This window comes from Manihot esculenta, chromosome 9 (assembly GCF_001659605.2).
Source record: "Manihot esculenta cultivar AM560-2 chromosome 9, M.esculenta_v8, whole genome shotgun sequence".
Classification (NCBI taxonomy): Eukaryota; Viridiplantae; Streptophyta; class Magnoliopsida; order Malpighiales; family Euphorbiaceae; genus Manihot; species Manihot esculenta.
Window position 1 is genome coordinate 22067680 of NC_035169.2, and position 28000 is coordinate 22095679.

The 28000-nt window shown below is 29.0% G+C and overlaps 2 protein-coding genes and 1 long non-coding RNA gene across 3 annotated transcripts; 1 reads left to right on the top strand and 2 right to left on the bottom strand.

Annotated features, from left to right (window-relative positions):
- The first annotated feature begins 4210 nt into the window (after positions 1 to 4210).
- LOC110622615 (serine/threonine-protein kinase D6PKL2) lies at positions 4211 to 9709 on the top strand. Its single transcript, XM_021767188.2, has 3 exons — positions 4211 to 4451; positions 5380 to 6452; positions 8643 to 9709. Exons 2-3 carry the CDS (start codon positions 5488 to 5490, stop codon positions 9514 to 9516), a joined length of 1839 nt encoding a protein of 612 aa, XP_021622880.1. The 5' UTR covers positions 4211 to 4451; positions 5380 to 5487; the 3' UTR covers positions 9517 to 9709.
- A 310-nt stretch (positions 9710 to 10019) lies between these two features.
- On the bottom strand, positions 10020 to 10992 carry LOC110622617. Its single transcript, XR_002489142.2, has 2 exons — positions 10480 to 10992; positions 10020 to 10368 (listed from the first exon to the last, which is right to left on the bottom strand). It is a non-coding gene; the product is annotated as an uncharacterized LOC110622617 (long non-coding RNA).
- Positions 10993 to 20660: 9668 nt separating this feature from the next.
- Positions 20661 to 25105, bottom strand: LOC110622412 (U-box domain-containing protein 35). Its single transcript, XM_021766907.2, has 4 exons — positions 24626 to 25105; positions 23037 to 23155; positions 21547 to 21662; positions 20661 to 21049 (listed from the first exon to the last, which is right to left on the bottom strand). Exons 1-4 carry the CDS (start codon positions 24984 to 24986, stop codon positions 20806 to 20808), a joined length of 840 nt encoding a protein of 279 aa, XP_021622599.1. The 5' UTR covers positions 24987 to 25105; the 3' UTR covers positions 20661 to 20805.
- Positions 25106 to 28000: the final 2895 nt, after the last annotated feature.

The following is a 28000-nucleotide window of genomic DNA, read 5'->3' on the forward strand; positions in this document are numbered from 1 at the left end:
CTCTTATTAAAGTCTGCTCCCCTTAAAAAAAAAGTCATCTTTTATCTTATCAAGTTCTGTTTATGAAAAAATACGAGAATTTCAGAAATAGACTCACGCATTATAAATTTTATATGTTATCCTCTCCAACATTCTCATCCCACCATTTCTCCATTTTTCATGATTTTATTGTCCATCTTATGTTGAATTTAATGCTCATTTTAGGCTGTCAGCATTCAATAACATCATTTTTTGTAATTCAATCCAGTGTTTCCATGCAGTTTCAATATATATTTTTTTGTTCTCATTATAATTTTTTTTTAAAAAAATATATTTTATTATTTAATTAGTTTTTTTATGATAAAATGAAATGCATAATTTATTGTTACCTTTGTTTAATGGAATATCATTTTACCTCTTAAATTTTTTATTTAATTTTATTTATAGTGTGAAATTTCCAGGATCAAGTTGTTTCCCGAAACTCAAACATGCAAAATAAAAGATAATTTTTGAGATTATTAATTCTATCCCATTCGTGATCAATAATAAGAATAAAAATAAGAATTATATAATAATAAAATCTAGTTAAAATATCATAAGAAAAATCTTTGATAAGTTGCTAAGTATGAAAAAAAATATAAAGAATATCTTTATATCAAAAAAATAATTTGAGTATTACCCATTATGGTCCCTACAAGAAAAATTAAATATATAAATTTTGAAAATTTCGTTTGTAATTTAATTTACAAATGGACAAAAAATTTTCTTGTATAAATCTTGTTTGTAACTTTTTTTAAAATGAAAACAATTTGTTTATATTACAATCAAATTCATAAACAAAATATCTATTTGTGATACAGACAAATTTAGTATTTATTTGTATTTTTCATTTGCATATTCTCTCTTATTTACAAATAAAATTTTACATATAAATAATTTATTTGTAAATTCGTTTGTAATACAAATTGTAAATCTGTTTGTAAATCTATTTAAGATACAAATGACTAGTTTATTTACAAATTCGTTTATAACTTAAACAACTTATTCACTTGTGATTCGAACAATTAGGGGTATCCAATTGAGCTGACCTCTTCACAAACTTGTTTATTAAAATATATTTTAAAGCTCAAGCTCAAATGAGCTCTATATATAAGTTTGGGCTCAATTGGGAAATATTTAATAAACTCAAACTTGATTCAAGTTCAGCTCGGCTTGTGGTGATTTTGTATTCAAGCTCGACTATTAGTTAAAGTTCGAAAATAATTTAAAAAATAAAATAAAAATATTTTAAAATTAAAATATTTAATTTCCTCATGGATCCTATATAAATGTCTCATAATATGATAAAAATCATGTATTAATATTGAGGGAGAAAGAGCCTTCCCTTTTAGAGAGAAGGAGAATCCCTCGTCCCTTATAATTTACTGATATGGATTAAAATTAAGTGGATATAAACCGATTTGCAAATAGTTATGAAATCCATTTATAAAATTAAATGGATATAGACGGCTTCCAAAAAGACGAATGATCTGATTATAAAATTAAATGGATACAAATGAACGTGTTATCTATTTTGACGCAGTGTAGCTAATTAACACTAATACACATACTTGTAAAAAATAAAGGGTATGAGAGAAATTCTATGTTGTATGCTTTATTAATGTGAAAAATGAATCTTGAAACATAAGATAATAAGGTATTTAAAGAGTTTTAATTCTTATCCATAATCAGAATAGGAGTAGATCTCTTAATTCAAGAAGACAACTCCTACTAAAATAGGGATAAACTAATCCTAACTAATATATGATTTGCAAAATAGCTTCCTAAATAAAATAATAGACCCTTAAAATTAAAATAGAAATAGTAGAAAAGTCCATCTAGAAATTTTAAATAACATACGAATCCCAAATAACATAGGAATAGAAAAAGAAGAATCCTAATCAAAATAAAAGACAAAAATTTTTTTTATTAAAATAGGAGACAACTGCTTTCAATTCTCCATCAGTCTCCTCTACTTGAGAAAAGCTTGACCTCGAGTTGAAGTTATCAGTAAGAGTTGTGTTTATCACCCACTGTCACAATCTCGCAAATACTCAGATATCTTACTTGACAGTTTGTTTTGATAAGGAAAACCGAAAATTTTTATCTGTAACAGTTACAGATAGACTGCAGATCTTTTAAATATTAGTATCTTATAATAATAATTAATATTATTAATAATAACATTATTATTATTATTAATTATACTAATGGGTTTATAGCACATCAATAATGTTCTTTTGTTTGTGACCCAATAGGCTCACATTAATTGGTAATAGGTCCAGTCCCACCAGGCTTATAAATCATAAGCGGCCTCTAGTAAACATTATGACTACCCAACTAATATGAGGATCGATAGTCCGATAAAGCCTAATAAATAAAACATGTATTAATCCATTTGTCACACGATATCTAGATTGAATATAAATTATGGTCAATGTCAAACTTATAATGTTCAAACTTGTGATTTCTCGATCTCTAAGTAAACTGATAAAATCAAATGATATTAATGATACAAAGGCTCACCCATAGAATGAAAAGGATATAAATCAGCAACATTGAAACTCCGTGAGATATCTAAACTTTTCGGCAAATCAACAACGTAGGCATTCTTATTGACCTTGTGAACAATCGGATTAGGACCATACTTCTTTGGTTTGAGCTTATGATAAGTGCCCAGAGGAAATCTCTCACGCCTTAGGAACACTACCTTATCCCCAACTTCAAATACTTGTTTCCTTTTATGCTTATTAGCAACATCCTTATATTTCTTGTTAGTCTCTTCAAGTTTCGATGTGCACTTGAATAATTTTTCAGCCATGCGTTTAGCTGTCATATTTTTTCTTTCTATTTTTGGTAACTTCACCAAGTCAAGTGCATGTTGAGGCACTTTAGTATAGAGTATTGAAAATGGTGACCTTCCAATAGAAATATGGACAACACTTCAGTTTGATCATCTCTTTGTGGATGTGCAGTGCTATTGAAATTCAAAGAAGAATCAAATATTTTTCTTAAATTTCTCCAAGAGTGACTCAAGAACTTGCTATCTCGATTTGAAAGTGATAGATTTTGGTATCCCATGTAAGCGTACTACTTTTTTTAAGAACAATCTGATAATATGAACCGCATCAGAAGTTTTTTTATAAAGAATAAAGTGTGCCATTTTGGAAAATCTGTCAATAACTACAAACACAAAATCCACTCCTCTTTGTGTTCTTAGTAAGCCCAACAGGAAATCCATGGACAAATCTTCCAAATATTTTCACGAATTGGCAAAAGCATATACAAACCAGTATTTTGGGATTGTCTCTTGGATCTTTGACAAGTGTAACACTTCATGACAAACCTTATTACATCCTTGCATAATTGAAGCCAATAAACCTCTCTTTTACTGTTGCAATGCTCTTATCTCTTCCTAAATGCCCAGCGAGTCCTATTCCATGTAAGTCACGAATCACCTTTTATGTTAAAGAGGTTTGATAAACAATTTAGTTTATGAGTTTTTTTATTAACAAAATAGTTCTTCTGTTAAATTTATTTGAAGAAGTCAATTCAAATTAAATGAACTAAATTGTTATAAATATTAAATTATGAAGATTAAATTGTTATAAATTATTAAAACTAAAGGGACTAAATTATTATAGAAAATAAAATGTTGAGTTAAATATAACTTCAAATTTAAAGCCAAATACGTTCTAGTATGACAAAATACTAATTTTTAAACGATTTTTAGACTGATATTTTTTTAGTTTTTAAATTTTAAATTTTATTAAAAATAGTATATAAATTTTAATATTCAAAACTTCTCAAAATAATATTTTATTATTAAAATTAATATTTATAGTGTTAGAATGTCTTTGGTGTTGTGGATTGTTTAGGTTAAAAAATTAAGTTAAGCTTATTTGACTCTCAATAAAAAGTATAGGGATGAATTTGAACTTATTTTCTATTATTTTTAAATGTTTTTAGTCGCTATATCTCTCAAGTACTAACTACTAACAACGATGGCCACAGATCCTTAAATGCCAAAAGAAGAACTTCAGGTTCCTTTTAATAAAAGGCTTAAATTATAGGTACCATATTGTATTTTTCTTAGACTAAAATATTAATAATGAGAAAAGTTAATGGTTAAATAGTAAATTACCCAAACCAAAAAACTTTTCCTTTATAGCTTTGCTTTGACTCTCCTCTCTCTCTCCGCCTGATAGGCTCATATTCCAAAAGGGACAAAAGCTTCTGTTCATTTTCTTACGTTTTGTTCTCTCTCAATCTCCTTTACTCCTCTTGCTTCTATGCAAATTGATTCTCCTATCTCAGTTCTGTCGCTCTATACTTCTTAATCTCTTCCTCTCTTTCTATTACTATCTTTTTGTTTTTATTTTTTTTTTCACTGCAAAAACAGAGGCTTCCTCTCAAGTTCCTGATCCTTCAAGGTAGGTACTTTTATTTTTGGAAGCTCGTACTTATTTTTTTTCTCTTGATATTCTTTGCATTTCCCCCCTGTTTTTGGCATCTGGGTATCTTCTGTTTGCTTGGATCTATGGTGGGCTTTGGTTATAATCACTGATTCTGTGATCAGGATCTTGTTTTTACTGAATTAACCTTTGATCAGTTTTCCTGTAACTGGGTTTTGATTGTTTTTCTGAGATTAGTTAAGTTCTGTATGCATGCATCATTCTGTTAGTAGCTAACTTGATTGACTGGTCCTTTACTTTTCTGGGTGGTCCTTGGATCCTTTTAATTGAGTTTTGTATTTCTTTCCTTTTTTTTTTTTTTTTTTTTTCTAAAAAAGGGGTTATTTGTCCAAATTTTGTTCTTCTTTTAGTGCCGTTTTAAGGGAAAATGATTGTATATCAAGTCAGTTGGCTATGCCGCCCGATCTTACTGATTTTCTTTTTCTTTAGTATCATTCAGTTGAAGGTTTTAGATTGAGTTTCTTTCTTTTTTTTTTTTTTGGAGAAATGATAAACTTCAGATTTATAACTGGATTCTATGTTCTGTTACTGTTTTTACTTTGAATTTTTTGCTTTGACCTATTTTTAGTCAAATTTCCTTGGAGTTGTGGCTTTTTCTGCGTTGAGATTGTAGTTTCATTGTGGAATTTATGTTGGTAGGTTCTTTTTATGATCTGACCTCTTTAACATATGCTTGGTCTAAGTGAAATCAGAGTTTGTAGTACTGTCACTTAGTTGTTTCTTGAATAATGAAAGTTGCCATATAGATTTCACATATGCAAAGATCACTCTCTTTGGATGTTAGGACGTTTCATTTCTACATATATGTGCATATTGATACGGATGTTATTCATATGCATTAAATTATCTTCATGTATTTAACTGAATGAGTTGTTGCTGTTGGCAGATTCTGATAATATTACACATTGAACTGACGATTCTGATGCAATGCTCAAATAATGGATTCTGCGCAGCTGTTTAGTTTAATCTAATGTTGTTTTGAAACTTGTGTCGAATGATGGCATCAAAAACTGGTATAAAAGCTTCCACAAAGCAACAGAAGTCGTATGGTTTTCAAAGTGGGGAAGCAAATACTCTTAGGCCTTTGCCTTTGCAAGTTTCAAAGATGAGCAAATCTGAGGTTATTGATCATGAGCAGGTGACAAGGTCAGTAGAAAAAGCACCACAAGAAGTCATGCTAGATGCTTCTGAAAATGAGAAGCTACCAAATTCCAATAAGAAAGGGACTGCTGATTCATTGATTAATAAGTTGGAGTTAAGTCTTTCCTTAACTACTACTGAACAAGCATCCACTGAAGCAGATTCTTCCATTAGTGGGACAAGAGGGTCACAGGATGTTTCTATTGATCAAGAGAAGAAAGCATCAGAATATGGAACTGTTAAAAACAGTTCTGTATCTGCCAAAGTTAGTGATGGAACAAGCAGTCTGGCTAAGACTAGTGGAAGTGCCAAGAACAGTGATCGTGTTGATTATGTGGAAAGTGGCAAGAGCAGCATGTGTAGAGGAAGCACAAGCAGTGATGTAAGTGATGAGAGCACATGTAGCAGCTTTAGTAGCAGCATCAGCAAACCACATAAAGCAAATGACTTGAGATGGGAAGCCATCCAAGCTGTTAGAGCAAAAGATGGAGTTTTGGGTTTGGGTCATTTTAGATTGCTTAAGAGGTTGGGTTGTGGGGATATTGGAAGTGTCTATCTGTCAGAGTTGAGTGGAACAAAGTGCTACTTTGCAATGAAGGTTATGGATAAAGGCTCCCTAGCTAGTCGTAAAAAGCTACTTCGGGCTCAAACAGAAAGGGAAATATTGCAATCTTTGGACCATCCCTTCCTTCCAACCCTGTATACCCACTTTGAGACAGATAAATTCTCATGCTTGGTAATGGAGTTCTGCCCTGGAGGAGACTTGCACACTCTTAGGCAGAGGCAGCCAGGGAAGCATTTTCCTGAGCAGGTAGTGAAGTACGATAAACAAACTTTGACTACAGTCATTGTCTTATTGTTTTAAGTAATGATCATGCGTCTTCTGTATATTTATTTGCTACTAAATGTTGACCACAAGCCTGAAATTAGGTGATTTTGGATTAGATTTCACAAATTTCAAAAGTTAAGTCTCCATAAAATGTAGAAATCAACCTGGTCATCCTCATTTTAGGGTTTACTATAAATTTGTAACAACAAAATTTTTTATTACCTCATTGGAATTGAAGTTAATGAATTAGTTATCTTTTCAGGTATAATATAGTGGAATTTTGAGAACTTAGATGTGCTAAGCCTAATCCTCCAAGTAGACCTACAAAAATTTATTTATTTTTCATGATTGATAATTCCACTAACTTTCCTTGGAGAGCTATTACTTGACAAAGGTTATTACTTTTCATAGTTATGGCATTTAAAATGGATGATAAATTGGAGGCAATAGGTTAAAGTCTCATTGATAGTGTAGTTGGACGATTTTATTGGATGGAGGAGAGCTGCTCACCTGTTGTGTAATTTAATATCAGCGAGCTACTGATATATCCGAAAAAAGGATGCTGTATGGTTGATGCATTTGAGTCTAGCAGTTCATATCATATGTTTAATGGATCAAATGTCTTTGCTGTTGTAATTTATCTTAAAAAAAGATTTGGAGTTTGGTTATCTGTGAATACCTCACTCTTGTACCTTTGATGCCTTCTTCGAGGATTTTAGATTTCTCCCAACTTAAACCTACATGCATGTGAGCGATTCTGTGTTGTCATTTATAAATATATAAATGGACTGTTGTGTCCTTATCTTTTTCTGAAATCGCTGTTCCCTTCCTTTAACCCTTATTTCAAGTTTAAACAACACCCTTGTCCTACTTGTAGCTATGAACTGAAGGTGTTCATGAAACTTCTCTTGTTTTGTGATATGTAATTTCTACTCCCTTAACATGTCAGGTTATGTTAGTCCCTGGAACATGTTAGTGCAGCAATCGGGATGTGACATTAAGATAATTTTATGATGTTTCCTAAAGCATGGACTATTGTGGTTTATCAAATGGGAAATGTCGCACTCTCTGATACTTGTATGATGGGATTAGCTTCTCCTGTATACTGCTTATTAGTTCAAATATGAGCCAGTATAGTTCTGAGATATCTTCCATCTAGCTTATGATCATCAATAATAGTCATTTCAACTGTTTTAAGTTCTATTCTAATTTGCCATATTTTATTTTAATCACAGTAAATAACTGTCTAAAATTGAATCAATTGAATTGCATTTATCTTGTCATACTATTGTGTACTTATGTTAGTGACTTGGTGCTTTCCCTTTTTTCGCTGCCACACTATGATTGTCTTTATTTTGTTAGATTCCATATGGATTGTGAAAGTTGCTCATCTTCCTTTACATGTCCACAAGGTGTGTTGACATTCTCCAGTGGAAATGTTTGCAAATGCACATCTCATGATAAAAGTTGTACAGTAAATAATTTTTGGTCTGAGTTTGACCTGGAGTCATAATTAGTCGAGTCTACTTTGGTAGATAAAAGTTGTTAAGCTTTTCAACTGGATGCTATTACAGATGACATGTTATTGAATGCTATCTGAAGGTTAATTTTGTGTCTTTCTCTAATGTCCTGTCACTCTAGAATTTTCTAAAGGGCTTATGCACAATTTTGAATCTTTCTTCCTTTCACAAAATGTACTGGTGTGAAAAAACAAATACTCCACTTTGGCCATAGCTTAATTTAACCATTAAACTGTTCATATTAGAAGCTGCTTTCGGAACCTAAATCTCAATTCTGAACTTGGTTTAATGTCTAAATATTTTCAACCTTCATTACTGCCCTATGATTTTCTCCTTTTTGTAATCAGAATGCTGGAGAAGTTAAGCAAATTATATGTGTATTATAAGGCATAAGTCCAAGATTAACCTTTAAGAAGGAAACTGCATTTACAAGTTGATTTTGAACTCAAAGCACAAAGATTAACGCCAGAATGATATTATATATTGGTTTCAGCTGCAATTATCTCGTGTAAATTTGTCACATTGAGCTTTGAGCAGATTTGTTGGTCCCATTTTGATAAAATTTTTTAGCTGAAGTTCATAAGCTGTTGTCTTTGCTTTTTGTTACTAATATAAACGCTTGATAGTGATCATTGTTGCTTAATAAATTTTAACTTGCAGATTTTATGTAGCGGAGGTCTTGCTAGCTTTGGAATACCTCCATATGCTGGGGATTATTTATCGTGATCTTAAGCCAGAAAATGTCCTTGTGAGGGAAGATGGGCATATAATGCTATCAGACTTTGACCTTTCTCTCCGATGTGCTGTGAGCCCAACCCTTGTCAAAACCTCGTCTCTCGAGTCTGAACCATTGCGAAAGAACCCAGTTTATTGTGTTCAGCCTGCTTGTATTGAGCCTTCCTGCATCCAACCATCCTGCGTAGCTCCAACAACATGCTTTTCACCCCGCCTTTTTTCTAGCAAGTCTAAGAAGGATAGAAAACCCAAAAGTGAACTCAGAAATCAAGTGAGTTCATTACCTGAGTTAATGGCTGAGCCAACTGAAGCTAGATCAATGTCATTTGTTGGGACCCATGAATATTTGGCTCCTGAAATTATAAAGGGTGAAGGTCATGGAAGTGCTGTTGACTGGTGGACGTTTGGGATCTTTCTTTATGAGCTTTTGTTTGGTAAAACACCTTTTAAGGGATCTGGGAATCGAGCCACGTTGTTCAATGTTGTTGGCCAGCCTCTTCGATTTCCAGAAGCACCAGTTGTCAGTTTTGCAGCGAGGGATCTTATAAGGGGTTTGCTTGTAAAAGAACCTCAGCATAGATTGGCATACAAGAGAGGAGCAACAGAAATAAAGCAACACCCATTCTTTGAAGGTGTGAATTGGGCATTGATACGCTGTGCTACACCGCCCGAGATTCCAAAGCCAGTCGAGGTTGAACGGATGCCTGTACTGACATCGACGAGTGAAAAAGCTGTTGGAACTGCAGCTGCTCCTGATAAAAAAGGTTCTGATAATTATCTGGAGTTTGATTTCTTTTAGATGTTATTGCTTATAAGTTGGTAATTGTTTTCAATTATGGGGGAAGAATTGTGTGAACCTGTTAGGGATTGTTGGTGATGAGGATAAAGTTTTTCATTTTCTTTCATCTTTCTTCCCTTTGATACATTGACAGATGATAAGGAAATGTATGCTTGGTGTTGCCTGTTAAGTTTTAAAAATCTGTATTCCATAAGAATTGCACAGGCAGTGGCAAATGCAGAAACATGGAAAGCGGCAAATACACAGGAAGATGGATTGGTTTCTGCATATGATTCAGGAGAATTGTGGGCAAAGGCTAATATGAATGGATGTTTATCAGCATCTTGTGATAATTTCTTTGTAATTCCAACGTAATCTTTATAAATTTCTGTTGGATGAATAAAATTACCTGATTTTAATAATCTCAGCAGCACCATTGGTTGCATATTGATAGTTTCTATCAGAGTTTATCATGATAATCAAGTAAAATTCTAGGCATTTCGGCTAAAGATCAAATGAAATTCTTTTGGCTTTATAAGTAGGCTATAAGTTTTTTTTTTTTTTACCATGCAAAGTATTTTACATTAAAAGTCTAAATGAGCACTTAATTACAAGGCAAAATCTGGCCATCATAAACACCCAAAATTCACAATCCAACCCGAAGAGGTTTTTAGAAACCAACCACCGCCCTATCTACTCAAACAGCATCGACAAACTAGAAATCAAACACAAGGAGCATACTTGCTGCTAGCGACTATGCAAGCGAAAATATAGAAGCCAATCGCGAAGAGCAGAAATCAAATTCACAATAGAAGCCAATCAAACCGCAACCTAATAGATTGATTCCACATACAGCAAGGCCAGCTTCGCCAACTAGAAACAAAAGCAAAGAATCAATACCATGGTATTTTCAATCTCAAATAGCTATAGAGCAATCTTATGGAAGCATCGCCCTCTAATACCAAGTAATCTTTTTACTCTCACCGTCCAATCAGTAATCGGTCAGAATACATCTCAAATAACCATAGAGAAACCTTATGGAAGCATCACCCTCTGACACCGAGTAATCCTTTGACTCTCGCTACCCAATCAGTAATCGGCCAGAATACATCTGAGATATAGAGGACAATATATAACTGGACTAGAAATGATATGCACAAACACAAAAAGGATATTCCAAATATGAACATAATAAAAAAATCTAGCAAAAACATTTTCAAAATGAAACTATACAAAGACCACAAGTCGCAAAGCGAAATGAAATTTTTGCCCATGCTAGATTGGTCAGGGTAAGAATTCCATTGCTGCTAATTAATGAAACCTAACCCTTTGAAATACCTGCAAAATAAAATTTTGTTGTTTAGATAGGATAAAAAATTATAGGCCAACATTCTTGAAAAGATAGGCAATGATGATTTTAGAAAATAAAAAATGCATCAAAATTTAAAATGTTGATATGAAATGAAAAGTAAAAAAAAAAAAATTTCAAATTTTCTAGTTGTCTCTAGGATGAATTTGCTATGGTTTTCTAAAAGGGGTAAATGATTATTGGATAATTGTATTTGTTCAAATTAAAATGTGTACCTTGTTTTATTTAAACTTAATTTTATAAAATAAACTTTTAAGTATTTTATTATGTTTATGTGAAAAAAAAAGAGTGAAACAATATGTTCTAAGCTTAAAGATATTGTAATAAAAGTACAAATACTCAATAATATTGTAGTTAAACACTAAATAGTAAACTTTGTAGTCATAGAGGTCTAATAGTAGTTTATCTTTTAAAAATTGAAAAAAAAAAAAAAAAAACTCAAGAGAAACTTATAAAGGTGGATTTTTCCTTCCTATTTCTTTTAACTTATTTTTTTTAATTATTGATGGTGAATATATTTCAATGTTTTTATATCAAGTGCTAATTATTTTATTTGAAAATTAAAATATTATAATTTAGAAAATTTAAACATTTTTTTGATATGATGTAACTATTTTATTATTTTTTATAGAAAGAAGTTTAAGTTTTAATTACTTTTAATTATTATTTTAGAATTTTATTTGTATTTCGATAGATCTAATAATATTAAACTTTTAAAGCATAAAAATTATCTTGTTTGGTGACCAGTTGGTTGGTTTTAGTTAAAAAAATAATAATAATTAATAAATTAAATTATACAAAAAATATATAAAAAAAAATTCTTTTAATAGATTAATAGTTCCATTTAAGCTTAAGCTTTTTTTTTTCTAAGATTTATTTTGGAGTAAATTTAAATTTAAATTTCAGTTATATATTTTAGTTTGAACTTTGATTAAAGCTTAATTGATGTTATACAATAATCGTTCAAAAAAGGTCATGCACTAGCACTCGAAGTAAGGGTCACGTGGCAAGAATCTAATAAGCTGATGATCGGTCAAACTGAAGGAAAGAAGACCGAAGCGCGTCAAGCTGACCTCAAGTCGATTCAATACTCGTCCTCTCAACTATAGGGCGAGACTCCATAAGAAAATTATCGTCAACAGCTGCAATCTAGTAGATTTTTACTATGTCTATAATCACGGGATCACCGATTGATTAGCCGACAAGATCTCTTATCAAACGAGCCGGCCATATCATTACCATATTTCTAGGAAATTCTATAATCAATCCCGCCTTCTTACGGTATAAAAGCTAAGACTCACAGAGATAAAAATACGCTATTCTTCGACACAACTACTCTTGATTTATAAGAAATTCCTTACTTCCGCTTTGTTCTTCAATTTACTAACTTCAGCGTCGGAGTGGCTACCGTAGGTCCCAACCACCTCACTTTCTCTCTCTTGCAGGATTGGCCAATTGCAGCACAGCTCCATTTCAGCCACATCATCAACTCAGTTTCAGCAATATCATTTGGTTCCATTGCTGAAAATCTATTGAATTCTCTTTGTTCATCTAGATTAAAATCGGTCTCTTATCCCTTTTATCTTAAAAAGAAATCTTTCTTTTATCTTTCGAAATGGTCAGCATTTTACGAGCTGACCCTAAGGTTGTTGCCAATAAAGACATCATCATTTCTTTTACTCCTGGTAGTGGACAAAGCACACCCTCTATGGTCAATGAAGCAGGTCTCAACAATCTGAGCATCAAGCAAATGCTCCAGTACGTTAGAAGGTTACAGGTTACTTTCGAGCAATGCAAAGCTCGAAAAGAGGCATCACTCATGGCTCCTAGAGGAACGGAGGAAGCCTCCGTTGATACCTTAAGGACTCGGATAGGGGCAATCCAGATACAGTCCAAAGACAAATTCGAGGAAGGGGATTCATCAGATGATGCTTTGAAGGGCATCGACTGGAAGCCGGTATGGGCAGTTCAAAGCTACCTGGAAGGACAGAAAGAGTACAATAGAACAAGCCAAAAACAAGACCAAAAGTCGGAGAAGCAAGAATATGGAGGAGAATACAAAAGTTATCCAGCCTCCCAAGAAAGGAATGACTGAGGTAAATATAAGAATTACACTCTACTGAATGACTCACGGATATATATTTTAGTGTGGATCAGGAAAAATGATAAGAAAGTTAGAGGGTCTCATAAACTTAATCCTAAGAAAGCTGAAAGGCGAGATAAGATCAAATACTGTCATTTTCATAAAAACCATAGACATACCATGGAGGAGTGTCAGCTTCTTAAAGAAGAGATCGAGAGGTTAATAAGAAACGGTACACTTTGAAAGTTCATAGAAAAGAGTAGAAGAGATAGGAGGCCCAAGCCCGAGGTAACAACTTCCGAAACTACCCTAACAACGAACCTGTGGTTATTTATATAATTGCAGGAGGACCAAGTGTTAATAGGGGTGGTAATAAGGAGAATGTGATGGATGTTCACTCCTGAGTCAAACTCCGAGTTTTGAAATTAATCAAGTTAGACGACCGAATCTTTTATTTTATCCTTAAAAAAATATTTGTGATTTATAGGCCACAAGACATGTCCCGCATAACAAGGCATCTCATGCCAGGCCACAAGGCAACTTCAGTCAGGCCATAATCTGAGTGTTGGACTATGAAAACATAAACAAACTCATAAAAGGGCACAAGGCTATCCAGGCATTGGTCCCATATAATTTGGACGTTGGTCCCACTAAACAAGACCATAAGTCGAAAATCCATCAAGCCAAAAGATTGAATGTTATTGTAATACCCAGCTAGACTCCGGTATCGGAATTTCTACCGTCCGGTGGAATCTCGATTATCGAAAACCTCTAGAAGGGTAAAATCATGTTTTCATAAAATGTTTTATTGTATTTTATAGTTTTAAGTAAGAAAGAAATTGGGTTTTAAATGAAAAAGACCATGGAGGCATTTCCAGGTTCGGCCGCCGAACGTGGGATAGTTTAGGGGGGCACGTTAGGCTTCCGAATGTGGCTCATGTTCGGCCGCCGAACCTCATGTTCGGCAGCCGAACATGCATGCGTTTTGGAGTCGCCTTCGGCTTCCGAAGGTGGTCTGGCCAGCCCCTATAAAAGGACTCCATGGCCGAAACGGGCGAGCTTTCTCCCCTATTTTCAGCCAACGGTGAGTCCATGCCCTCCCATGGTTGGTTTTGATGTTCTTCCTCAAATCTTTCGAGTTTTAACAAGTTTTAACTTGGTTTTGAAGATTTTTGAAGCTTAGAGCAAGTTTTGGAGTTTGGAGGTCCAATGAGCTAGATTTCTCCCATCTCCAAGTTAGGATCGTCTTTCCTCTCGATCTTCAAGAGGTTAGCCTAGATCCTACCTTTCTTGTATGTTTTAAACAAGTTTTATGAAGTTTATGGGGTAGAAATGCATGTGTAAGTTAGTTGATTTCATGTTAGGGTTAATGTTGAGTTTATGAGTAATGTATGTTGTTTGAGTTGCCTTTTGTGTTTGTGTTGGGGTTTAGGATAGTTTGAGACCCCTAAATGCTGATTTGCTTGTGTATGCATGTTGTAGAATAGGTAAATGCATGTTTGAATAGTTTGGGAGACAAAATGTGCATGTGGAGGCTGAGTTCTGCCCTTTGGAAGAACTCAGGTTCGGCAGCCGAAGGACTTTCGGCCGCCGAACCTGCCTGTGGAGGCCAGTCTTTGGCTGCCGAACCCTGCCCCCGAAAGTGGACTTTCGGCTCTGGAGGGGAGATTCGGCCGCCGAAGGTGCCGCCGAACATGCATGAGTTTCGTCTCTGGAAGGGACTTTCGGTCGTCGAAAGTGGCTGAGTTTCGGCTCTAGAGGGACTTTCGGCCGCCGAACCTGCCGCCGAAAGTGCCCTGTTCAGCCTTCCTTTGCATGATTTCTATGATTATTTTTGGGGAGTATTTTAGAGTCATGTTCATGTATGTTTGGTCCCTCATTTGAGTCCACCTGTGTAGGTTCGGACCCGAGGAACCGAGGACCCCAGCAGTGAGATAGCTGCTTCAATGTCTTGTCAGAGCTAGCCTGAGGTGAGTAGAATGGACCTTTATTTCCAAAGCAAATAAATAAAATTGAGCATGTTCATGCATCACGAATGTCATATGATATATTAGGTTGTTTGCATTAGAATTCACGAATATGTTGCATTGCATATTATGTTGTTGATGTGGATGAATGTTGGATGATCCTTTAGCCCTCACTATGATGAGATATGATGTGATGTGATATGGAAGTCCAGGTGTGGCCTGCACTACGCCCCTGGCACAATGTAAGAGAAAGTCCAGGTGTGGCCTGCACTACGCCCCCGGCACGAATGGATATGTATGATATGTTATGTGTAAGAGAAAGACCAGGTGTGGCCTGCACTACGCCCTTGGCATGATTGGATTAATTAGAGGGCTATAGGTGACAAGTTCATCCTTGATGTGATTCGTTTGTGATGTGATGCATTTCATGAAAGCATGAATGTTAAATATAATATTTTATTATTCTGCTCACTGGGCTCTAGTAGCTCACCCCATTCCCTTAATCCCCCAGGTTGCAGGTTCGGGATAGAATCAGGAGGTCAGCAAGAATAAGAAGTCATGATTTATGTAATAGCTAAATGTGGACATGAGAATGATGTAATGTAAAGTATAGTATAGTAATGTAATGTAATGATGTTTATGGAAGTTTAGAGTTGTGCTTGACCCTAGTATGTTGGTTAATCCCTTTGTACATGATCTATAAAATGTTTTATCAATGTTTATGTAAACCAGGCTTTATGTATGATATGTTACCCCATTGGAGCATTTGTTGAGGGCTCCAGTGTGGGGTTTGATATTTATGGTTATGAGTTGTGCATGCACAGGTTAACTTTGGTAAATGAATGAGAAAGTTCAAAATTTTTATGTATATGTTGATCATGTATGGGATTAAACAGGTATACAGGATGTATGTTAGGCTTGCTACGGGTCCCGGCGGCCTTAAGCCGATCTGGATCCTAGCGCCGGTAGCGGTCCGATTTTCGGGTCGTTACAGTTATTCCCACTAAAGTAAGACCGTAAGTCAAAAATCCGTCAGGTCCGAAAACTGGGCGTTAGTTCTACTAAACAAGGCATTTATGCCAGGCCAAAAGGCAGGAATCCGCTAGGCTAATGTCCGGGTGTTAGTCCCGATTAACTAAGGCATTCTATGCCAGCACCACGAGACAAGTATCTGCCAGGCGAGCCACAAGGCGAGAATCCATCAGGCCACATAACTGGGTGACAGTCCCGGTTTGCAAAAAGTTTCTAAGGCATTTTATGCCAACCTCAAGGCGAGTATACGTCAGGCCGACCAATTGGATGATAATCTCGCTTCACAAAAAATCTCTAAGGCATCTCATACTGGACCATAAGGCAGATATATGCCAGGCTGAATAATGGGGTGTTAGCCCCATTTTATAGAAAATCTCCAAGGCATTTGTCATTACTCTTACAATTACTCTCGGAAATCCAAGGCTTTTTGAAGGAAGAAGGCCCCTTGTAGGCGGACGAAACTTTTTGATGATCGACAAAGGCAGGTCAGACTACTAAGTGAGCAAGTGAAGAAAATGACCAAAAACTCGTCAAGGCTGGTTGGGGCAAGAAAATTTCCGGAAGCTGAATAGGGTTGAAAAATGTCCAGAAGCTCGTCAAGGCTAGACAATGTCCGAAAGCTCGTCAGGGCCAGAGAATGCCCTAGAAACTCAATAGGGCTGGAAAATGCCCGAAAGCGCATCAGGGATACAGAATACCTAGAAACTCAATAGAGCTAAAAAATGATCAGAAGCTCATCAGGGCTGGTTAGGGCGAAAAAATGCTCGGAGGCTAATCAGGACTATAGAATGCCCGAAAGATCACCAGGGTTGGTTGGGGCAAGAGAAAGCCCAGGAACTCGCCAAGGCATTACTATATCGCTCGAATCAATTTTGACCATGTGCTGGATAAGATCTTAGATCAGGCTGGCCGGCTGGGTGAGTAAGAAGAAAGCCAGGACAGCGCGCGGTCAGAAGCCAACTTAGTTCGATGGACTGAACTAAAGGCCGCACTTGGGACAATCAGTATGATTCACACTCTAGGATCGTGATACATTTTGTGACCAGGTCGCCAGGAGGGTATCCGCCAGGCCAACGACTGAGGTCAGCCTTGATTAAAAGTTCCAAGTCATTATTGTGACCGGGTGTTAAGTTCGGTTTATTATTTTTAATTTTCATAGTCACAAGGCAGTTATCATTTATGGGCAGGAGCATGTAAAATGACGCAAATAGGAAAAGGCTAATCTAAATAAGTCACGTGCCCCAGATCGTGAAGACGATAATCATCTTCGAACCTAAAGAATAAAAAATCAGCAGGGGAACTTCTGATATTACACAAGAATCGCCCAAAAAAGACCATGCATTGGCACTCGAAAAAGGGGCCACTTGACAAGAGTCTGATTAGATGATACTCGGTCCCACTAAGGAAAAGAAGACCTAAGCATGTCAGGCCGGCCTTAGGTCGGTTCAATACTTGCCCTCTCAACTATAGGGCGAGATTCTATAAGAAAGTTACCGTTAACAACTACAATCCAATAGATCTCCATTACGCTTATAATTGCGGGATTATCGAACGATTAGCTGGCATCTCTTATCAAATGAGCCGGCCACATCATTGCCAGATTTTCAGGAAATACTATAATCAACATCGCCTTCTTACAGTATAAAAGTTTAGACTTACATAAATAAATGTACGCTATTCTTTGACACAACTACTCTTAAATTATAAGCAATTTCTTATTTCCGCATTATTTTTCAGTTTACTGACTTATCGGAATAATTGCCGTAAGCGTCAACTACCTTATTTTCTTTCTCTTGCAGGATTGGCCAATCACAGCACAGTTCCGCTTTAACCACATCATCCACTTAGTTTTAACAACATCACTAATATTGAAAAATTAAATCCTACGAAATATTAAAAATTTTTAAAATGAAAAATTAAAATAAATTGAATTAATTGCATTAATTTTTAAAAAATTAAAATTTTAAATTAAATCAGTTTTACTTATTTATCAATTTAAATCAAATTTTGCTTTACTAAATCTATTAATATCTTATAGTTTGGGTTTTATAGATATCATCAAACTCTATTAGAACACATTGGGATAGTTATATTTGATTTTTAGATTAATTTATTGAAAATAATACCTATAAGTTCAAGTTTACATGTGTTGAATATTTGTTAACTAAACTCATTTATATAAATAATTAATAAAATATATTTTATATATAGTTTATAACAATATTTATACCTTTTACACCTATTATATATTAAAAAATTGAATTTTAATACCTTATTTAATTATTAAAAATTTAAAAATATAAATTAATCTTTTAAATTATATTGTATGTAAATTATTAAATTAAAAATTATTATTAAATAATTTTAAAGTTTTTTCAAATAATAATAATAATAATTAATTTTAACGATGAGTTCATATTTGATTAGGATAATTTTTGCTGATTACCTAAGGGCATGCCATGCTGTCACGATTAGCCGGAATATTCAGTTTAAACTCAAAAAATTAATTGAATTAAATTAATTTAAAATTTTAGTTTGATTTTTTTTATTTATTTTAATTTAATTTAATTTTTAATTTTAAAAATTTTACTTATTTCAATTCGGTTTGATTTCAATTAAAAAACCGAATTAAATTAATTAGTAATAATGATGTATTATTTTTAATAACATAGAAATTAGACCATAATAAATTAAATTTTAAAATATTAATCTATTAAAAAACTCAATCAATCAAATCGAACTGAATTGAATTAAAGTACATCAGTTGAATTTAATTTAATTTAATTTTTACTCAAAATCAATTTGATTCAATTTTTACTAAAATTTTAATTTTTAAATTATTCGATTTTGGAAAATTTTCAGTCGGTTTAATTCCAAAACCGAACCGACTAATAACAATTACAAAAATACATACTGAATTTAGAAACAGGAGTGGAATGTTGTCAAAACCAAAACTGAAAGAAAGCATATTCGGAGGGGATGCTATTATAGGTGAGTCAGTGTCAAGGGCCATAGAGAAAACCAACGTCTCAATCTTGAGGTGTTATCCCTATTCAGCTAGAGGTGGACCTGCCTATGGCGCTATCCCAAGCCCATTACATCACTTGCACGTTACTACAAGCCCCAAAGCTGATTGAGCAAGATCCGATGTTCATAGATAAACCAATAATGCAAGCTATGCTAATAAGTATAATTACAAAAAAATAAATTTACACTTTAATAAATAAATTTTAATATAATTAATAGATTAATTTTTATAATTTTAAAATTAAACAGTTAAATTATTTTATAATCAATTCCTTTAAATTAAAAATTTTTCTATCCATAATTCTATCGATTATAAATTAAAAAGAAAAATAATCATTTCAAATACTAAAAATACCTTTATAAATATTTAAGTTTCTATCAATATGAATAAAATATTTTACATTATATAAATTACACTTTATTCTTTATATTTTCATATAATTAACGGATCAATTCTTATATTTTTAAAATTGAACTCTTAAATCTTTCAATATTAATTGCGTTCAACACCATATTTCTTTTATACATTATAATGAAACTTAAGTATAATTTTTTTTTTCAATGAAAATAAATAGATAAAAGTCTGGAGTTTAAACGGACCAATGAATTAAGTATTCAATTTTAAAAATATAAAGATAAATACATTAGTTATAATAAAATTTAAGTATTAAAATATAAGTTACCCATTTAAAAAAAATAAAAAAAATTACATTTAAAAGTAAAAAATTAATAAAAAGACTGAAATTTGGACAGATGGATTATACAAGAATTTAAATGTGTAGTTTTAGAAATATAGAATTTAATCAATTAATTATATTAAAATTTTGAGACTAAAATCTAAATTATCTAAAAAATATATAATTTTTAAATATTTGTAGTAAATCAATTTTTGTAAATAAAAAAATTAATAAAAGGAAATCAATAAAATTAAACTGTAATGGAACTATTGATGTTAAACAACGGGTTAATAAAATAAACCTACTTAGAGATTTTTAGAAACTTTTAAAATAAAGTTCAATATAACATGTATTAGTGACTAAAGATTTGTTTGGTATTGCTATTTCAACTATTAATAAGAAAAATATTTTATTAAATATTAGCTTAAAAGTTATAAGAATAAAAAGATTAATATATTTTTTAAAATTTTAATTTTTTATTATTTTTTAATTTAAATTGTAATTATTTTTATTTAATTTATTCACTATATTCTATAATTTTTGTTCATCTTTCTTTATTTTAAAATTATTGTTCTTTTTTTTATAATAATATATAAATTGATTATTATAATTTTATTTTATTTTATTTTTAAAATTTTTTTAATATTTAATATATTTAAGATAAATATAATTAAAAAATTAATAAAAAAAATTATATTTTTTAATATATTTGAAAAAATTAAGTGTATATATATCGCACCCATCAATTTCACACTCCCAATAAAAATTTGAAAAGTTTCATATTTATGTGATGCACAAATTTTCAGTTTTTTATTTGAAATAAAAATTTAAAAAAAAAATCAGTTGATTTGATTTTTTTTCTAATCAATTTTTATTTAAAAGTGAAAATATTAATTTAAAAAAACTCATGTTACAAGTAATTTTTTTAACTTCTTGATATATGAAATCATATTTAAAGTAAAAAAAAAAAAGTTTAAATTTAATCAGAACCAAATATATAAAAAATTATTTAAAAAAATTAAAATTTTATATAATTTTATAAAAATTGATGTGAGATTACCATCATCCATAAATTGTTCCATTACAGGACAAATATTCGGTTGCTCAATTACCAGTCAAATAACAGAAAATAACTGTAAATTAATTATGATATTATTACATGACTCGAGGGGATTTAAAACACATACATGAAAATGAATCATTAGTACCAGGTTGATCTTGCAATTGGATTGGATTGGCAGTTGCATCACCACCAGGACGTGGTGATGGTGAGGGTGATCCAGCCGTCTGATTATCAGCCACTTCTTTTCCTTCACATATGATCTTGATTTCACAAAACTCCGATGGACTTGCAAGTATCTGATCAGCTATCCCACTTCCTTTTCTAGCCCTTAGTTTCCTAATTATAAAAAATAATTTAGAATAATTTGGAGATAAATCCAAATTAAATCTCTATATTTATTCAAGCATTAAATAAAACCAATTTAATTCTTTTTCATTTAAATTATTGTCTTTTAATAAGTGTTATATAAATTTTGACCTAATAAATTTTTTTTTTATAATTTGAAGTATACAAAATTTAATATTTTAATTACTATAAAATTTTTAAAATATATATATATAGAAAAAGTAAAAAATTTAAAAAATGAAATTTTATTATAAAAATATTTTATTATTAAAAAATAATATTTTTTAAATCAGAACTTATTTCATTCTTATTAAAAATATGAGGATTAAAATTAAAAAAATAAATAAATTGAACTTACTTGATTTTTGAGAAAAAGTATATAACTTCAATTGAATTTATTTTCAAAATAATTTTTATAATAATGGAAAATTAATATGCAAATAAAATGAAAATTAAAAATGAAATTTATTATTATATTTTTTTATTACCTTAGGCTGGACTTGGAGGTTCCAAGCACTAGCTTCTTTATATTGAGAATGGGAATGAGGTCCAGTATCGCCTTTGCCACCATATCACTCTCTACAAGTATGGTGTCCACCTTAACCTGTTTCATTAATTTTTTTTTTTTTTTAAAAAAAAAAAGGAAATTATGTATTATATTTCCTCTATCTCTCTTTTTTTTAGCTGTCTCAAGTTATAAATTATGTTATTGTTTAAAATAATAGTTTATTTATTAATTTATTAATACAACCATATTTAATATGTGACAAAGAATAAATTATTAATTTCAACAATAATTTAGAAGCATATGTTATTAATGTTTAACAAATAATATAAAAGGTAAGAGAATTAAAAAAATTAAATAACATTTATTATTTTATGATATTAATTATATTTTCTTAAATTATGTAAAATAATATGTTATTTTCATTGGATAAAAAAATAATATTTTCTTCATTTTATAATTTTTATTTATTTTTTATTTTTTTAGTATCGTAAATTTATTATTAATTTTTTTACATTATAATTACATATAAATTAATTATTACTTATTTCCAAAATATTCCCTTTATTTTTCTAAGTATTCAAAACATTTCTAATAAAATTTAATATTTTTAAAATAGATATAATTAAAAATTTAATAAAAAATTATCTTTATTAATATATATAAAAAATAAAATAAATAAAAATTATGAGAAAAAAAAAGTAAATATTAAATTTAATAAGAAAAAAATTATTAGTTTCAATGATACAGTGAAACTTATTAGTTAATTTTTTTATTTTTAAAATATATTATAATTTTTTGCTTTTTAAAAAATTTATTAAATAAGCCCTTTATTAATTTTAACTAAACTCTGAGATTTAATAAAACCTACAATTTAATTTCTATATTTTTAATGGTAAATAATTTAATTTTTAAATTTTTATTTTGTTAACAAAATAGTTTTTCTCTTAAATTTATAGGACTAAATTATTAAAAATATTAACATTATAAGAATTAAATTATTATAAATTATTAAAATAAAAAATATGAAACTATTATAAAAAATAAAATTTGTAAGATTAAATTATTATACTTTAACAATAAATTTTAACAAAATAATTATTTTGATAATAAAATAAAATATTAAGAACTAAATTATTTCATATTAAAATGATAAAAATTAAGTCGGAGGTTTAAACCTCAAAGACTATAATATAAATCACCCAAAAAACTTTAATATACTCAATTATTTTGTTTATTCATTTAATAAAAGAGAAGCGTTATTTTGAGAGGAAATTTTGTTTTCCCTTTTAGGTGTAAAAATCACAAATCACAATATTAATTTAAAATTAATGATAAAGAATAATAAATAGATTTTTTTAATTTTATAAATTTTTTAAAATCAATCAATTAATTAGTGAATTACTATTAAATAATAATGTTTCCAACATCTATGATATTCAAAATAATGAAAAAGTTTATATATTTTTGTACCTTAGATTGAGAACACAAATGGATGAACTTTTGAAGGAGTTCTCTTCTCTTGCCTCTTTCTTGAGCCATGTAAATCTCCACCTGTTCAGGACTCACTTGATTTTTTGGAAGCTTACCCACTATATCATCACAAAAGGCAAACTGCTTATTCAATTCAATACTTCATTCAATTAATATAATATAGATCATGTTACATGTATAACATAAATCAATCCTTGTTATTTGAAAAATATAATAATTTAATTTTTAAAAATTTATTTTTATTTACATCGGCTTCATTTAATTTTTAAAAATATAATTAAGATTTATTTTTTTAACTTATCTTTTAATTATAAAATATTTTTAATTAATGCATTAAAGAAATTAATTTTCTAATAAACTCTAGAGACAGGGAAGTTGGCCTTTATTTATATATATATGATGCTGGGTCAACAGTCAACCTTGATCCAAACAGAAAGCTTTCATCAATTACAAAATAATTGGCCTCTCAATGTCAATGCCGTATTTTTCCGACCTTTGACTCTTCATTCGTCCTAAGCTCTAATAAGGCAACTAGCTAGCCCATTCTACTATAATAATTCTAATAAACTCTAATCCATTATAATAATCATAGTTAAATTAAATATTATTAAAAACTCATGACTTAAATCTTGCATAAAATAATTTATATTTTAAAAATATTTTTTAATGACACAATTTATTTTCTATTATTTAATTTTAATTTAAAAATAAAATTTATTAAAAAATTTATATACATAGATATTTTAATAAAAATATTAATATACGAAAAATAATTTTGAAAAAAAAACTTATTTTCCTATCTTATTTTATTCTTTACTTAAAAAATATTTTTTTATTGATTAAATTTTTTAGTGTTTTAAATATAAAAAAATTTGAAAAATATTTTTGTGAAATAAATCGACTCTCATTTTATAAAAAAGAAAAATTACAGAATCGGACATCATTATTTCTCTTATATTTTAAATTAATTGTTGGTGTCATTCTCAGTAATATAAACTAAATTTCAAATTACATTGATTATATCAAAAACAAAAAACTATATAATTAATCACAACAAAAGCAGCATTTTCACTTAGATAGAGTGTGAAAATATTTATTAATTCATTATTTATATTTAAGAGTAAAATATATATTTAATATAATTATACTAAATTAATTATAATTTAACTGGAATAATTTTGGTAAAAATCTAATATTTTTATTTAATTAAATTAATAAAAAAAATGAAGCTGCTAAATTTTTTTAAAAATTTAGATCAGTAGTAATTTATTAAAAATAAACTAGAATGTTATATTATTTTAGTTAATAAGTATTTATGAAAATAAAATATTAGAAAAAGAAATTATGGATAATTAACAAATAATTATAAAAGAAATTCCAATGAGAATTAAAATAGCCGTGATTTATGCCTCTTAATAATATCAATAAATTCATGAATCTCTGTAATTAAGGCTCATAAATAGCAGAAGAAGAAAGAAGGAAAAAGCCAATGATTTGACCTAACAACCAGAGAGAGAAAATAAATAAAAACAGAAATTAAAATAAAGAAATAAATGAAGAAAACTTACATGGAGAAGGTATGTGATGAATCTCAGGGAAGACATGGATGAGATAAATCATTGTGGAATCGCCATTAACAAGGTTCTTCAAAGTCCATGAAAGTGCATCCATGCTTGACTCGCTCTTCCCTACACCAACATAAACACAATCCTCTCCTCGGCTCTCAACGTCCAAAGAGAATACTTCTTCTTTGATGGATTCCAATGGCTCATCGCCATGGTTGATCTCGAAAAGCTCGCCTGAATTCTCTTCCTCGATCTCACTGGTGTATTGATAGTACTGATGATTATGATGATGGTTTGAGGTTGTGCTGCTCGTTTCTTCTTCTGAGTGGAAATTATCTGGCGTCGCCGTCGTCGGAACCGACATGGTTTGCTAGCGAAGAGGAGTGTGATAATTTCGAGGAGAGGGAGAGGGTGTGTTTGTATGAAAGAATAAAGTATAAAGACATTAATGTTAAAGAAGACGGAGCGTGGAGGTTTATATGTTATCTTCTTCAAGTCATGAGGTCCTCCAATGCAATTTTTTCTTATTTTAATTTTTTTTAAATATGATGACGTGTACTTATTCATCCAAAATAAAAAATAAAAATAATTTTTTTTTTATTGAAATTGATATGTAAATATCTCTTTAGTCAAAACAAATCATGGGTTATACCTGAAAAATTCCGATACTAATTAGGAATAGAAATTCTTTTTGAAAGAGAATTCAACAACGCTTTCTATAAAAACATTGGCGTAGCTACAAAATTTTTCTAAACTTATTAATATTATATTCTTTTCGTCTTATAAAAATAAATAGATCATTTTTTAAAATTATATTTTATTTATTTTCTTTTTAATATATTTTTAAATAAAAAATATATTGATAAAAATAAAATTTATTAGTTTAAATAATAATATAAATGGAAAATATATTAAGAAAAATATAAATTTATTAATTTAACTTTATTAACAATATATTTTTTAATTTATGTGAAAATAACATCATGCCAATTTTGTTAGAATAGGAGTAATACGATATTTATTGAAAAGATTGTAATTATACTTATTTTTTATATATTTTAAGAGGAAAATATTATGTATTCTGAAAATTTTTATAACAAAATATAATTTTAAATTAATCATTTAAAATAAATTATGAATTATTGTCACCAAATCTAATAAAAAAAAATCTAAACACTTAACATTTAGTTTATCATCAAAACTCACCATTTTCTGAATAGAATAAATTTCGATATAAAATTACCATTATGAGTTACGGTCTAATAAATTTTCATTATATTTATAATTACGAAATTATTAATTTATTAGTTTGTAATATTATTTACCAAACAATCAGTCATATTATCGCCGAATTATTAAAAAATATCATACTTTATTTTTATATTTTTATAGTATAAAAAGGGAATTATCATAAAAATAAAAATAAATTATTTTTTTATCCTATTTAAGTTTTAAATAATTTATTATATTTATCATATTCTCTAATATATTGACTTAAATTCATATTTTTTTTTAGTAAATTACAAAATAGTTTTATTTTTTTAATTTTATTATTTTTAAAAAATTAAAATTTTTTAAAATGTGAGCACTATAAAAAATTATTAAATATATATGAAAAATAAATTATTTTAATATTTCACATTAGTACACGTTACTTTTCGGATGCCTATGCATATATAGGATTGGACCGAAGGTTCCCTATTATCTCTACCTTTGATTTAAAAAAAAAAAACATCCCTATTCTCTTTTTTCACCATCGACGGGTTTTAATTTATTAATAATATTTAAATTATTTTTAAAATGACAAAGTATATAAGTCTAAATTTCAATAAAACCAAATCTATTAAATGAAATATTTTTAACTTTTAATTAATTATTAATGGTTAATTGCATAAAATAATCAAAACTTTTTCATAAATTCATATTTATATTAATTTTTAAATTTTAGATAATTAAATCACAATTTTAACATTATCATAATTTTAATATATTTATAATATTTTTATGAAACTATATAATTGTTACTAATTTTTAATATTATTTTTATTTTCTTGATGTTAAAATTATATATTAATTTATTTAAATATTATATTTGAATCTAATTTTTAAGAGTAATATTTTTATTTATATTTTTAAATAATAAATAATTTTGAAAATAATTATATTATTATATACATTTTAAATATTACTTTATTGAAACACTTTATTTATTAACGAGTCGATTCATTGACAATAAAATTTAATTTATTGAATTGAAAAATTCAATACAGAAATTCTCTATAATCTAAGTCACTGTTTGTTATATAAAAATGTGTACCATATGATATTTTTTAAAATTATATATTAAATTAATATTTTATTATAAGATTGTAAAAATAATTTTTGAAATTTTAGTAAAATAGATTATTTTACATAATTAAAATTTTGAGTGATTTTAATAAAAAATTAATATAAAAAATAATTAAATATCATTAAAAATTTAAACGTACAGATAATATGTTTTATGTAATTATATATGCATTATTTTAAAAAATTTAATACATTTATTTAATATTTTTTAAAATTATTATAAAAATTAACAATTTACTTAGAATCAATTATACTTATTGAAATAGCTTGAAATTGTTATTCACTTATACATTAAAAAAAAAAAATTTCATCTTCACCGTTTCTAACATCAGAGTTTAATAATTATTTTAATATTTATTTTAAAAAATAAATATAAAAAAATCACACAATAAAAGAGAATTTTTTTTTAATTTATTTACAGAGATATCAAAACAAGAAGAGAAAAAAGAAGAGTTCTTTAGTTTAACGAAGAAAAAGAGGAGAAAAAGAATAATAAATGAGATTATTTTAGTATTTTTTATTTAAATTCACCGAAAAAATGGGTTTAAACTAATAAAAAAATAGATTTAATTTGATGAAAATTTTTTTTAATTGATGAAATTCAAATATAGAGATATTTTAATGTAATTTTAAAATTATAAGGATATTTTAATTAGTTAGATTATAATATAGAGGCCGGAGAATAATTATGTAAAATTTTTATATTTTATAAAATTAAATTATTGATATATACATTTAAGTTCATGTAATTTTAATTATTTATTGTATTTAATTTGTATAATTTTAATTATTTATATTACTTATTAATTTTGATGAAATTCAATAAATTTAAATTATTAAATATATAATTATATAAAATTAATTATAATTTTTCAAACTATAATTATATTAAATTTGAACTAAATCGAAAATTAATTTTATATAATTATTACTTGAAAATTTATTAAACTGTTGGATATTTTTTATTATAAATTATACTTAAATTAAAAGGTTTTAAATTTAATTTTTTTAAATAAATTTCACCTAAAT

What these genes read in the sequence shown, in the direction of transcription:
- LOC110622615 (XM_021767188.2), top strand. Translation starts at nt 5,488, where the DNA reads ATGATGGCATCAAAAACTGGTATAAAAGCTTCCACAAAGCAACAGAAG. An exon ending in TTTCCTGAGCAGGTAGTGAA is followed by an intron (nt 6,453 to 8,642) that starts GTACGATAAACA and finishes TTTAACTTGCAG; the next exon opens with ATTTTATGTAGCGGAGGTCT.
- LOC110622412 (XM_021766907.2), bottom strand. Translation starts at nt 24,986, where the DNA reads ATGTCGGTTCCGACGACGGCGACGCCAGATAATTTCCACTCAGAAGAA. An exon ending in TCATCACATACCTTCTCCAT is followed by an intron (nt 23,156 to 24,625) that starts GTAAGTTTTCTT and finishes GTGATGATATAG; the next exon opens with TGGGTAAGCTTCCAAAAAAT. An exon ending in ACCTCCAAGTCCAGCCTAAG is followed by an intron (nt 21,050 to 21,546) that starts GTAATAAAAAAA and finishes TTTTATAATTAG; the next exon opens with GAAACTAAGGGCTAGAAAAG.